General features: G+C 45.9%; 1 protein-coding gene across 1 annotated transcript in view; it reads left to right on the top strand.

Annotated features, from left to right (window-relative positions):
* Commd10 (COMM domain containing 10) overlaps positions 1-13,022 on the top strand; it is a 71,661-nt gene that overhangs the window by 1,765 nt on the left and 56,874 nt on the right. The window contains exons 3-5 of the mRNA XM_090325366.1: positions 947-1,057; positions 3,011-3,166; positions 11,550-11,660. Of these exons, the coding sequence (XP_090181492.1) occupies positions 947-1,057; positions 3,011-3,166; positions 11,550-11,660 (378 nt within the window). The remainder of the gene's footprint in view (positions 1-946; positions 1,058-3,010; positions 3,167-11,549; positions 11,661-13,022) is intronic.

The following is a 13,022-nucleotide window of genomic DNA, read 5'->3' as shown; positions in this document are numbered from 1 at the left end:
TGTAGTTCCTGGTGGGACTCAACAGAAAAAAATGAGCAGCTTAGGCTGAGTATACGCGTGGCGTCCTCTGAGCTGCTTCTTCCTGGCTGACTTGCTGTGGTAATGATTTTTTTTGTTGTGTGTGTGTGTGCACGTGTGCACATGTACGCTTTGATTGCTGCTGGCATGTAATACCCAGGGTTTTTTTTTTAAGTGGCCTGAATTGTCTTACCAAAAATGGAGGGGGCTTAGACCGACTCCATAGCGGAGAACCTAGAAGCGAGTGACTGCTGTTAAGGCACAGGCAGCCAGAGTGCCTCTGTGCCTAGCTCCAGAGAGGAGAAAGTCCTGCACCCAAGGTTTGCAGGCGATGTGTCCACGTGTCCCCGTAAGTCTGGCCTTACCACGGCAGACTAGATGAAGGTGGGGATGGAAGGGAAGAATTAGGAAATTCAGACTCAACAGACACAGATTTTAAAAATGAAGGTGAGGGGCCGGGTGTTTGGCCTCGTGGTAGAGTGCTTGCCTAGCATCCGTGAACATCTAGGTTTGATTCCTTAGCAGCACATACTTAGAAAAAGCCAGAAGTGGTGCTGGGGCTCAAGTGGTAGAGCTCTAGTCTTGAGAAAGCCCAAAGTTAGTGCCCAAGCCCTGAGATCAAGCCCAGGACTGGCAAATAAAATAAAATAAAAAAATAAAAATGAAGGTGAAAAAAACCATTGGCGTGTTGGTATTTTCCCAGGGTGCAGCAGCTCAGACCTCAGGAGAAGGCATCATGGGAAACCAGCTGGGTGCAGTTTGGAATGCAGGCCATGCCTTTTAGAATCATATCAACACTTCCCTTTTGTCACCATGGAGTCAGCTTTCCCTTCACGTTCTCATGTCCTTTACCACTGGCCCCGTTTTCGCCAAGGGTTTACGGCGGGTACCCGGGCGGGCGCTGATGTGCTGCTCTTTGTGATTGCAGGCCGAGAGCAGCTTTAGCGAGGAGGAGGAGGAAAAGCTGCAAGCTGCGTTTTCTCTCGAGAAGCAAGATCTTCACCTGGTTCTTGAAACGATAGCATTTATTTTAGAGCAGGTATTTTTATGGCCTCAACTTTCCCGACTGTGGTTTGTCACATGTTGTGTTGGTATGGTACCATTAGCACGGTGGTTTTGAGTGTGGAATAGAGGCTGTGACTCCATTTTTATGAAGATTCTCAGCATAGTAAAACATTCACATACATCATTTTTTTTTGCTCATTATTGGATTCTGCAAAAAAGGCAGTTAGTAAAGATTTGACCTTATGATCTGACACTTCGACACGGGACCGTCGTGAGTTCATTGGCAGAAACACATTTTGTAGACGAGATCGAGGCAGCGGTTTGGGTGGAGTATCTTACTAGGAGAGGTGATAAGCTGTCCCAGTCCTTAGTTACTGACTGTCCCTCTGCATCTTCTCTCTCCTCACACCAAGGCCATGGGAGGCCCCAGCCTTGGCTGTGCCTGGGCTCCCTGCGTGGCTGCCACCCTCAGCCCTCAGCGTGGGAGATGTAGACTCAGCAGGGGTGGTTGCTGCAGGGCAAGACAGCCTGTGAACGTAGCCAGGGGACGTCATCCCGAGCTTCCCTTTGGACGTAGCTTGTTGGGCAGGTGTGTGGGTCACCAGAGTCACGCTCCCGGCACGTTAGTAAACGCCAGTCTTCATCAGATAACGCAAGTGTTACAGAGGCTTTCAGAATTTTAAGAATTTTCAGAATTTTCCTAAGCCATGTACACCGGCCATCCAGTGATTATGGTTGTCGTTTTCTTTTCTGCAGGGTGTCTAAAGTCCCACCAGTTCACCCCAGCACGTTTTTTTGCGTTAGTTATTTTTCAGGTAGAGTCTCACACTTAGAAAAGTGGGCGGCTGGCCTTGAGCCACAATCCTCCGGCCTCCATCTCCTCCGTAGCTGGGGTGATAGTCCCCTGAACTATAATAATGCCGGACTTGTGTGCTGAGACGAAGTCTCCCAGCCGTTTTCCCCAGCTGCCCTCCAGCTGCATTCTTCCTCCTCCTCCCCGCAGCCTTCCGTAGCCTCTCACACCTGGCACCTCACGGTGTGATGAGGACTGAGTTCTTACCTTCTTTCTGCTTCAGTAGAGACACCAGGTAACGAGACAGGCCACACCCTGCAGGTGGGACTTACGGGGAAGCTGGTTTAGAAGGAGCAGGTATCGTGGTTAATTCTTTTGACTTTTTAAACATTTTTTTTTTTTAATGAATGACAGGATATTGGCAAATGAAGGTAAACTGCTTAGAATTGGTTAGTTGAACAACATAACCACTGTAAATGTTGTATAATGAAGTGAAATAAATGAAATTTTAATGAGTAATTTACATGGAATAAGAAAGAAAAATTTCTGGTTATTAGCTGAATTTAGCATTGTTTAAATCACAGGCAAAAATGAAAAAGCTGAACTTGAATGACTTAGGCCTTTTTACAGTATCTTGGGCTAAGGGTTGCACTGGAGCTTGAACTCAGCTCCTGGACTTTGTCCATTTTTTTTTTTTTTTTGGCAGTCCTGGGGCTTGAATTCAGGGCTGGGCCCTGTCCTTGGACACTTTTTGCTCAAGGCTAGTGCTCTGCCACTTGAGCCGCAGTGCCACTTTGGGCTTTTTTTTTTTTTTTTTTTTCCTGAGTATGTGGTATGGAGGAATCAAACCCAGGGCTTCATGCACACTAGGGGAACACTCTACCACAAGGCCACGCTCCCAGCCTCCCTTTGGTTTTTCACTCAACTCTGGTGCTCTCCTACTTGGACCACAAATACATGTCTACCTTTTTTTTTTGGCGCTCAATTGGTGGTAAGAGTCCCATGGACCTTTCTGCCCTGGCTGGCTTTGAACCTCAGTCCTCAGATCTCAGCCTCCCGACCAGCTAGGACGATGGCAGAGCCACCAGCACCGGGGTTTAATAGTATCTTGTAATCCTTGGTTGTGTCTGTCGTGAGTTTTAAGGCAGCAAACGTGTGGCTTTGGTAAGGTGCAGTGTTGTTCGTCTCTGCCAGGCGGTGTACCACCACATGAAGCCGGCCGCCCTCCAACAGCATTTGCACGGCATCCACCTGGCGCAGGACAAAGTCGAAGCCTTCCTCAGTGTCTGGTCATCTCTGGGTCAGGAGACGGTGGAAAAGTTCAGGCAGAGGAGTCTGGCTCCCCACAAGGTACTGCAGCACAGCATTCTACCTGCAGGGTTCTGTGGTTGTTGCTTTTGGTGCCAGTCGCGGGGCTTGAACTTGGGGCCTCATGCTCTCTTACCGTTTCTGCCCAAGGCTGGTGCTCTACCATTTGAGTCACAGCTCCACCTCTAGCAGTTTTGGTAGTTTCTTGGAGATAAGAGTCGCACGGATTTTCTGCCTGGGCTGGCTTTGAACTGCGATCCTCAGATCTCAGCCTCCTGAGTCACTAGGATGGCAGGTGTGGGCCACCATTCCCAGTTTTCTCTTACGGTTTTCAGACTAGACTTCAAGCTGTGCACTTGACGTCCGTTTTTCTGATGCCAGACGGGCTGGTCACCTTGGCCACCATGTCAATTGTCTGGGAAACGCCCGTTGAGTGTAAGGAATTGAAGAGTTCTTTGTATCTTTTTTTTTTTCCTTCTTCAGAATCTCCACCTTTTATTTCTCTCCCCATCTCATTCAGATAGAATGGGGCTATTTTCAAGATTCATCCCTGGGAAACTCTTCAGAGTTAGATGGCTCTGATCAGTCCAGCCCAGTGGTGATAAAAGAAAGTCTTTCAATCGAAATAGTGGAAAAGGAGTTACAACAACACAAAACCCAAGGCTGTGGCCAGTAGCTGTCGCTCGTGTTCTGTAGGCTGCCTTTTAATTTTGTTGAGCTTCCCCGTTCTTCAATGTGTGGCTTGCCTGCGCTTCTGGTTGCATTTCTGGGCATTGTCAGGAGCTTTTTCCCCAGCTGCTTTTTTTCCAGTTTCACGGTTTCCCTCTGTACCTTTAAGTCTTTCAAGTTAACCCTCGTATGTGGTTGAGATAAGGGTCTGGTTTTCCTCTGTGATGTGTAAATAGTTTCCCCAGCACTGTTTGTGGGAGAGACCATTTTCTCCCACGTGTATTCTTGGCATCTTTGTCTACCTTTAATTGAAAACGCCTCTTTCTGTGTTTTATTATTTAGATCTAATGACTGGGAAAGTCAGATAGAAGCTTGGTTGCTTTTTTTCCAACTTACGTTTGAAAGGATTTTTCAATTTTATCTCTTTCTACTTAAAAAAACAACAACAACAAACTACTTTATCTTGGTCTCTTTGGAGATTTGAGGCTAACATGTCACCACCACCCATTAGGATTTATAGCCTCTCTTTTGTCAGTGTTCTGCTGACTGTGAGCAGTGGTCTGCCCACAGGTTACACAGCTCATTTTCCACGTGGAGTAGACCAAACAGCGTTTCTTTACCTGTTCCCCCTCCCTTTCCGTGCCTCCCACAAAAACCTCCTCCAAACCAAACACCCCTACCACCACCATCAGAAAGCACCCACATTTCCATTCCCAGACTTCACTGCAATAAATGGTGTTGTGAGTGTTGGGAGGACTCACACCTTTGGCCCGCCTCCAGGGCAGCATCCTTCAGACTGTGTGTGCATGCCTGGAGCCTGCATAGGTCCTCCTGTCCAGTGCTGTCTTATCCCTAGCTTCCATATGAAGGAGCTTGGCCGACCTCACTCAGCATAATTTATTTCCTTGTAAATGACGTGTTATTCTAATACAAGAGTGACTTTCCACCGTGTGTGAGTTCCACATCTTATTGATCCTCTCATCTACTGCAGGGCATCTGGGCTGTTTCCAGAACTTGTCTCTTGTGAACAGCGCAGCAGTGAACGTGGGTGTGCAGGTGTCTTTGGTATCCCGTCTTGAGATGCTCTGGGTAGGAGCCCAGGAGGGGTGTGGCCGGGTGGCAGGGAAGGCCTGTGCTTAGTGTTTTGAGGAGCCTGCAGACTGCTGTCCAGCGTGGTCGTACCAGGTTGCAGCCCCACCAGCAGTGCAGTGGGCCCTTGATGTCCTGCTGACTGGTCCATTCTTAATGTAGGTTATTGATTTGTCGTTTTATTCTATTGCGTTTGCTATTCAAGTTGAGTTTCTATTAACTTCTGCCAGCATATTTTTTTTTTTTTTTTTTTTTTTGTGGTCGTGGGGCTTGAACTCTGGGGCCGGGGTATTGTCCCTGAGCTCTTCAGCTCAAGGCTAGCACTCTACTACTTGAGCCACAGCACCATTTCTGGTTTTCTGCTGGTTCATTGGAGATCAGAGTCTCACAGACTTTCGTGCCCAGGCTGGCTTTGAACCATGATCCTCCGATCTCAGCCTCCTGAGTAGCCAGGATGACAGGCGTGAGCCGCCGTGCCCAGCTACTCCCAGCTTTTACATTATTTCCAAGTTATCAAAAAATATTAGGTTTAGAGGTTATCATTGTTACCTTTAAGGAGGATAGAGTGATGTCAGCTACGCCTTAACCATGATTAGATGAGAAATCCCAAACTGCTGGCCTCTTTTAAAATTGCAAGTCTACCAGTCGTTTTCTGTTAGTGAGGATGGAAGTCCGAGCGTTCTGCCTGGTACCTGGCGGCTCGCCAGTGTGCTGACCTTCACTTGTGAATAGCCTCCCCCGGCTCTCTCTGAACACACCTCTGATGTGGTTCCCTTTAAAGCTCTTTCCCTGGATGCCATATGGCTGTCTTCCCGCCTTCTTTAGAGCTTCGTTTCGTGTGACATTTACCTGGGCGCCCTCTCCCTCCTCTGTCTCTTAAAAGTGCCCCCACACCTAAGGTACTTTCCTGCCTCACCTTGCTTCATTTTCTGTATTCATTTACCTGGCCCACTCGCTCTGTGTTTTGTTTTTGTTTTTGTTTTTCTTACCTGGTTGCTCTTTATTTCACGTCCATATCACTAAATGTGAGTCCACTAAGACAGGCATGTCGGTATGTTCTCTGCCGTATTTTCCTTACTGCAGTGGCCTCTTGGAGATGGTGGAATCTTAATAAATGGTAGTTGTATGAGTAAGTATACACCATCCCTGCTTTGCAAATAGTGCTATTTTGAAATTCATTCTGTTTGGTTTTCTTCTAGGCAGGAATATTCTGCTTATTGGTCCAAAAAATAACAAGGGAGGAAGATGTGAACAGTATTTTGTATTTCCTAATGTTGTTTTGTTTTCATTTTTTTGTATACTTTATTCTTTTAAAAGTTTTCAATGGTTCATTTATTTTATGTGCTCGGAAATTTACTAGACTAGTAGCTTCCAGTCATATGAAATTTTTCCTCTTTAAATGTGGGAGGATAGAGTGAGTTGCTTTAGAAATAGATTGGAAAAAGCGATGGATTGAGTTGTTGATACAGCAATCAATTTAAAGAGCTTTAGATCTAAGAGACCTTTAATCAGTCTCATTGAAACAGAAATGCATTCTGAATTCTGTAAGTAATTGGCTGAATCCAGCACCATTAACAAATTGAATGAAGATTTTACTAATGCTCAAGAACTGTGCTGTTAGCGGAATTAGTCCTATTATGTCCCAGCATTCGAGGGTGTGTGCTGGCTAAACAGACTCCATGTCCTTCCTCCGAGCACTGCCAGTTTTGACAGTTCCTTGTCCTCATGGGATCTGGTGTGCAGGGGTAGCAAGCAGTGTGAAAGAAGACTCCCTGGTGGTTCCAGACAACTCCCTACCACTTGGACCTAGGCTTAGGCTGCAGAGCAGGAAGTGTTCATGACTAGTCACCCCACAGGGCAGTCTTTTGTGGCATTTCCATCTCTTCACTGAAAGGAGACTCATGACCTGACCTGGTGACCTGTGGCTCTGTGTCTGCTGGCCCTCGAGGACGCTGCATAGCGTGCGGTGTGCTGAGTAGACGTATTTGTCCCTCTGTACAAGGTGGTTTCTCACATCCTGTGGTATGTGTGGTAGTGTATTCATTCCTGTGGAGCATGGACACCACACAGCATCAGCTTGGCCGAGATTCTCAGACTGTCAGGGAACACGCTCTCTCTGCGGGAGGCAGGCAGTAGTACATCCTGGTCTTTGGTGAATTATCACTTCCTAGTCTTGGCAAAGAGTAATTGATTGCAGACAACTAAAATATTCCCCAGTTCCATCTATTCACTGCTTTGTGACAGCTTTATATCTTTTAAAAATAGAGTTTGAAAATTAAAATTTGTATAGTGTAGACTGAGTCCTTCTGCAGTATCAGGTCTATGAGTTTTGATAGATGTGTACTTATAAAATGACCCTGGGCGTTTTCGCTGCCCTCAGAAATTGCCTTTCCCCTTTGTGAGTTCTCTTCTCCCCTCCCTCGCACTGGCAGCTGCTCTTTCTCATTTGAAGGGCTTTATATGTCACGTAAACCTATATGAAATCACACACACACACACACACACACACACACACACACACACACACACACTTTTTTTTTTTTTTGGCAGTCCTGGCAGGGCCTGGGCACTGTCCTTGGGCTTTCTCAGGACTAGAGTTCTACCACTTGAGCCACATACCACTTCAGCTTTATCTGTATATGTGGTACTGAGGAATCAAGCCCAGGGCATTGTGCATGCTAGACAAGTACTCTACCACTAGACCAGGCCCCACACCTGGACCTGCCTTCCCCAAGCCCACCCATGGCTCACACATTCCCAGGTGAAAAAGCCCCAGGGTTGGGCAGTGACAGCATGCCCGTGTCCTACCAGTTGCTTCTGTCCAATCTGGCAGCTTTTCTCAGGGGAGCCCTCGTCTATGTGTCCGTCCCCAGCAGAGCTAGCATCCATCCATCCTTCCCTCCCTCCATCCTTCCCTCCCTCCCTCCCTCCCTCCCTCCCTCCCTCCCTTCCTTCCTTTCTTTCCCTCCCTCCTTTCTTCCTTCCCTCCCTTCCTTCCTTCATGTCCTGGGGCTTGAACTCAGGGCCTGAGCACTGTCCTTGGACATTCTTTGCTCAAGGCTAGAGCTCTACCACTTGAGCCACAACACCACTTCCAGTTTTTTCTGTGTATATGGTACTGAGGAATCAAGCCTAGAGCTTTGTGCGTGCTGGGTGAGCACTCTACCACGAGGCCATGCTCCCTGCCCTCTCTCTTTTTCTTTTTTAGGGTTATGCTTTTAGTATACTGTTCCAAGATCATAAAGATTATTTTGTGTGTTTTTTAGAAATTTGGTAACTGTACTTCTACATTTAATCTGTGAATATATTTTGAGGTTTCTTTTCTTTCTTTCTTTTTTGGTGCCAGTTTTGGGGCTTGAACTCAGGGGCTGGGCACTGTCCCTGAGCTTTTTTGCTCAAGGCTAGTGCTCTACCATTTGAGCTACTACTCCACTTCCAGACTTTTTTTTTTTTTTGGTAAAAGTCATGGACTTTTCTGCTTGTCTGGCTGGCTTCCAGCTGTGACCCTCAGATCTCAGCGTCCTGTGTAACTAGGATGACGACAAGAGTGAGCTACCAGCACCTGGGTTTGACTTGAGTTTAGTTTTGTGTTGGTATGACAAGCCCTTTTTTTTTTTTTCCCGCTTGTGGGGCTTGAACTCTGGGCCTGGCTGCTGTCTCTGAGCTCTTCCGTTCAAGGCTACTGCCCTATCCTTAGAGACTCAGCCCCACTTCTGGATTTCTAGTGGTTAATTGGAGATAAGTGTCTTACAGACTTTTGTCTGGGCTGGCTTTGACCAGCGATCCTCAGATCTCAGCCTCTTGAGTAGCCAGGATGACAGGCGTGAGCCACCGTGCCCAGCCATTCCACATTTTCTTGATTGCTGTCAGTATTAACATTGGGAGTATAACTTGTCCAGACTTAGAAAAAATAACTTCATCTCTCTTGCAATTTAGCCTGTCAGTTACATTTAACAAATACCTACTGGGAACGTACTTTAGGTCACACTAAGTCTGTAGACTACTTCAGGGAGCGTTGGGGTCTTAGAAACACTTTCAGATCTTAAGTACCATACATCAGTCAACTTAACTCCTGCCATATCAACATATTCCAATTATTCTTGTAGTTTTTCATTGTATTTCATTGTCTTGCATATTTTTTTTCAGTTTATCACTGTGAATCCAATTCATTAACTATATAAATAGAATTTAGTTTGTACTATCTTTCCTGCTTTCCAAGATGTTGAAATACTGATTAATCTTGTTCGCAGTAGCCTTCCTAAAATCTCCGTCACTGTTGGTAACTTCTGATACATCACATCAAAATTGTTTTCCTGAGTGCTCTCTGCTACTGCAGCTGGAACACTTGGGCAGAGGTGGTACACTAGAGTCAAGTCAGTCCACAGTCTTCTGCCTCCCTGACCCCCTCTTTTTCCTTTCTGGCTGCTACTTTTTACTCACTTTTTTTCAATGTCAGGACACAACCTTTCTGTTGTTTTTTTTCCCCCCCTTCCCCCCTCTCCCTCCCTCTCTTCCTCCTTCCTCTCTTTTGTCTCTATGTTCTTATTCACCTGGGTAATTTTTTTTTATTGTCGGGATAATGTATAGGGGGTTACAGTTACATTGTCAGGTAGTAGGTGCATTACTTCTCACACATTGATACCCCTTCTCATGTTTTTGTCCCCATTTCCCTCTCCTCACCCCCTCCTAATCATCTTGTTTCCCCTCCCTTCCCTTTTTTAATTCAAATAAATAAGTAAACGTATATACAATATGCCAGGTAACAAAGTCAGGTAACAATATGAGATTGACCAAAGGGCAAAAGAAGAGAAGAGAAATAACCTAGTACCTGAAGAACAACAGTCGCTTTCATATCCATCCATTTAGTCTCATCCTGTACGACCTTATGTACCTAAGTTTGGAGTCCTCTGCTAGGAGAGCCCTAGGTTCCACCTGGTAATTTCTCTAATCCTCAGCCGTTCGGGTATCGTTTTTTCCCTCTGGCCCAGGCCTGCCTACTTGGTAAGTTCATTGGCTTGTCATAGTGACCTCAAGCTTAACATTGCAGAAGGGTCCTTCACATTTTCTTTATTTAAACAAAAGGTAAGATTTGGAGTGTAAGAAAAATGATTGAAAGATACACTAGAAGAAAGTGAACCAGAACACCTTGTATTTATAATGTATTAAAATTTCCAGCACTTCACATACGCAGTTTACTTGCATCCCATTACTAACTTAGAAGAGCAGATCGATCATGTAGATTTACTTCAAGTTATATGAAGACATTGAGATCCTGAAAGGCTAAGCCTTAGCCAGCGACAAATCACTAGTGACAGAGTGATAGCTTATGCATGAACCAACCGTAACTTTACCTTTCAGGTACATGCTGTCTTACCCCGCCCCTCCCCAATTTATGCAGTGTCTAAGCAACTGTTAATGAATGCTAGGAATAGCTGCTCTTAAATGAGATCGTCCATATCAGTGCTAGAAGCCGCCTTTTCAACCAAGGCATGGTGTCAAAATGCTTTTGGGTGTGGGAGTAGACATGGCGTGTTTATTAGCAGGATGGCTGGTGTGACTGTTGAAAATGGTGGTAGGCTGGTAGCAGAGACAGTGCTTAATGGATCCGTGTGAAAGATCCGTAGACTAGAGCCTTAAATTGAGCTTTTACTTACTAGGGATTATGGATTGTGTTCCCCCCGTCCCCCGTAACTTCCCAACATGCCAGAGAGCACAGAACTAAGAGCTTTATTTTCTCATCACATCCGCTCCCACATAGATAGCACTTTCATTGTTCTCTTTCCAGCTTGGCTTTGAGTCATGGCTGTGGTTCTAGCTGCTGAGCAGTCTTTCAAGTGAGGTGATTAGAATTCTGGTGCCGTGGGAATTGGTGTGAGGCTGGCAGTCTCTCCCCGGGCAGCCACGGCCGTTCTGCTAACCCGTTCTCAGGGTCATGTCAGAGGCCTGCCACAGCTCCACTTCACGAAACTTTCCTAGCTAGCACTCTACAATACACTCACGCCATTCAGGTTCGCAAATTTATGCTGTTTAAAACAAACTGGCATAGTCTGTCTTTCCTAATTCTGTGCTCAAGTTGTGCTGCTAGTCAATTCAGAGGAGATATTCTCGTGACTTACAGTCACACCTGGAGCTCTCTGGTGTGCCAGGACCTGGACGAGCATGATGGTCGGTGACACACCAGCACCTCTGCGGCCAGTGGCTGTCTGAGCGTAGGACGGGGAGAAGGGAAGAGACTCTGACCTGTTTTACCTACATGTGGAAAGATAATGAGAAGTTGTTAAAAGATGTTCAGCAATGCATTCAACCTACTTGTTGAAATTTGCACCCAATTAATATTAATTTTAAAATAATGGTTATCAATTAAAAAAATTAAAGTGGTATACTTTGTAAAAAACCATTGGCTCCTCCCTGCTTAGAGTTGTTATTTTTAGCATAGAGCATATTGAAGGACCACACGCACTGTTGAACAGGACAGGCGTGGCCACAGGCCAGTCTAATGAGTGCAGAGGGAAGATGTGCGGAGCATGCCGGGGAAAGGAGTTCTGGAGCTGACTTTCTGTGGAGGGTAGGCCATTCCTGCTGATGGCTGCTGATGGAAATTTGCTTAAAGTGAACTCTTCTCTTCCTTCTGTACCGTCTGACCACAATCTACCCTTGTCTTTTACAGCTAGAGACAGTTGGATGGCAGCTTAACCTTCAGATGGCTCACTCTGCTCAAGCCAAGCTCAAATCTCCACAGGCTGTGCTGCAGCTGGGCGTGCGCAGTGAAGACTCGAAGGTAAGCTGTGCTGCCCCTGCAGGCTCGCTTGGGGTCCGTAGGCCACACACTCTGGGTCACACAGTCTCCAGCCTCCAGCCCTGAAATGCCAACACAAATCTGATACATGCAAAGAACTACCTCAGTGGGTCTGTATTTCTGACAAGTTTTTTTTTTTTTTTTTTTTTTGCCAGTCCTGGGCTTGAGCTCAGGGCCTGAGCACTGTCCTTGGACTTTCTCAAGGCTAGAGCTCTACCACTTGAGCCTCAGCACCACTTCTGGCTTTTTTCTATGTATGTGGTACTGAGGAATCGAACCCGGGTCTTCATGCATGCTAGGCAAGCACTTTAACCGCTAGGCCAAACTCCCGGCCCCTTCTGACAAGTTTTAATGCGAGATTTTAAATATCACTGTTAGGTGTTTATCTGAAGAGAAAGCTTATCTTGTAAGGTACCTTTCTTGTAAGAACACTTTATCGTATTGTTTAAATTTTGCAAGGAAGAAACTTGGTACACAGAATCGGTGTTTTACAGTTTTAGGCATTTATGGACAACGCTTGAGTCTTTTGTGTTTTAAGCTGCATACGTATAGCAGAGGGACTCTTTAGCTATTGTTCACCTGCAGATGCTTGCAGGTGGTGGTAGCCTGAGTTGTGTTTTTTGTATGTAGAGTGGTTGTGGGGTGTGAGTGTGTGTGTGAGTGTGTGGTGGCTTAAATCCTAGCTCACACAAGATAGAAATTTAGATTCGCTTTGCATCACATGGTGATTTCTCCATTATTAACTTTATAATAACATGCATGTGCTTATGAAAGATAAAGCGCTGTTATGGAATAACAAATATTTTTTCAGGTATAATGAGAACCATCTGTCATAGTTTGGATTATAGTTGATTATCTTTTTAAGATCAGAAAGGGAGAATGATGACAGGACTTACGTGTCATTTAAGGAGGAACAGAGCAGAGTTGAGAATGGGGTAGGACGGCAGGCTCGGAGGAACGAGATCGCCGTGGCTGAGCCTGCTCCGTCCGCCACTGTTTTATCACGGGCACTGGATGGAAACAGCGCTTTCTTGTGCCACGCTCACAGTGCATCACAGGTATTTTTTGCTTTTTTTTTTTGGCCAGTCCTGGGGCTTGAACTTATGGCCTGGGCACTGTCCTTGGACACTTTTTGCCAAAGGCTGTCGCTCTGCTGCTTGAGCCACAGCGTCACTTCTGGCTTTTTCTGTGTATGTGGTACCGAGGAATCCAACCCAGGGCTTCATGCATGCTAGGCGAGCATCCACCACTAGGCCAAACTCCCAGCCCCAGACCTTTTTTTTTTTTTTTTAAGTACTAGGAGTTGTAGGTATCCTGTTATATGTGAAATGTATTTCCTTGTAT

This window comes from Megascapheus bottae, chromosome 38 (genome assembly GCF_031878675.1).
Source record: "Megascapheus bottae isolate mThoBot1 chromosome 38, mThoBot2.hap1, whole genome shotgun sequence".
Classification (NCBI taxonomy): Eukaryota; Metazoa; Chordata; class Mammalia; order Rodentia; family Geomyidae; genus Megascapheus; species Megascapheus bottae.
Note: the sequence above shows the minus strand (reverse complement) of the source record. Positions and strands in the feature narration are given on the sequence as shown.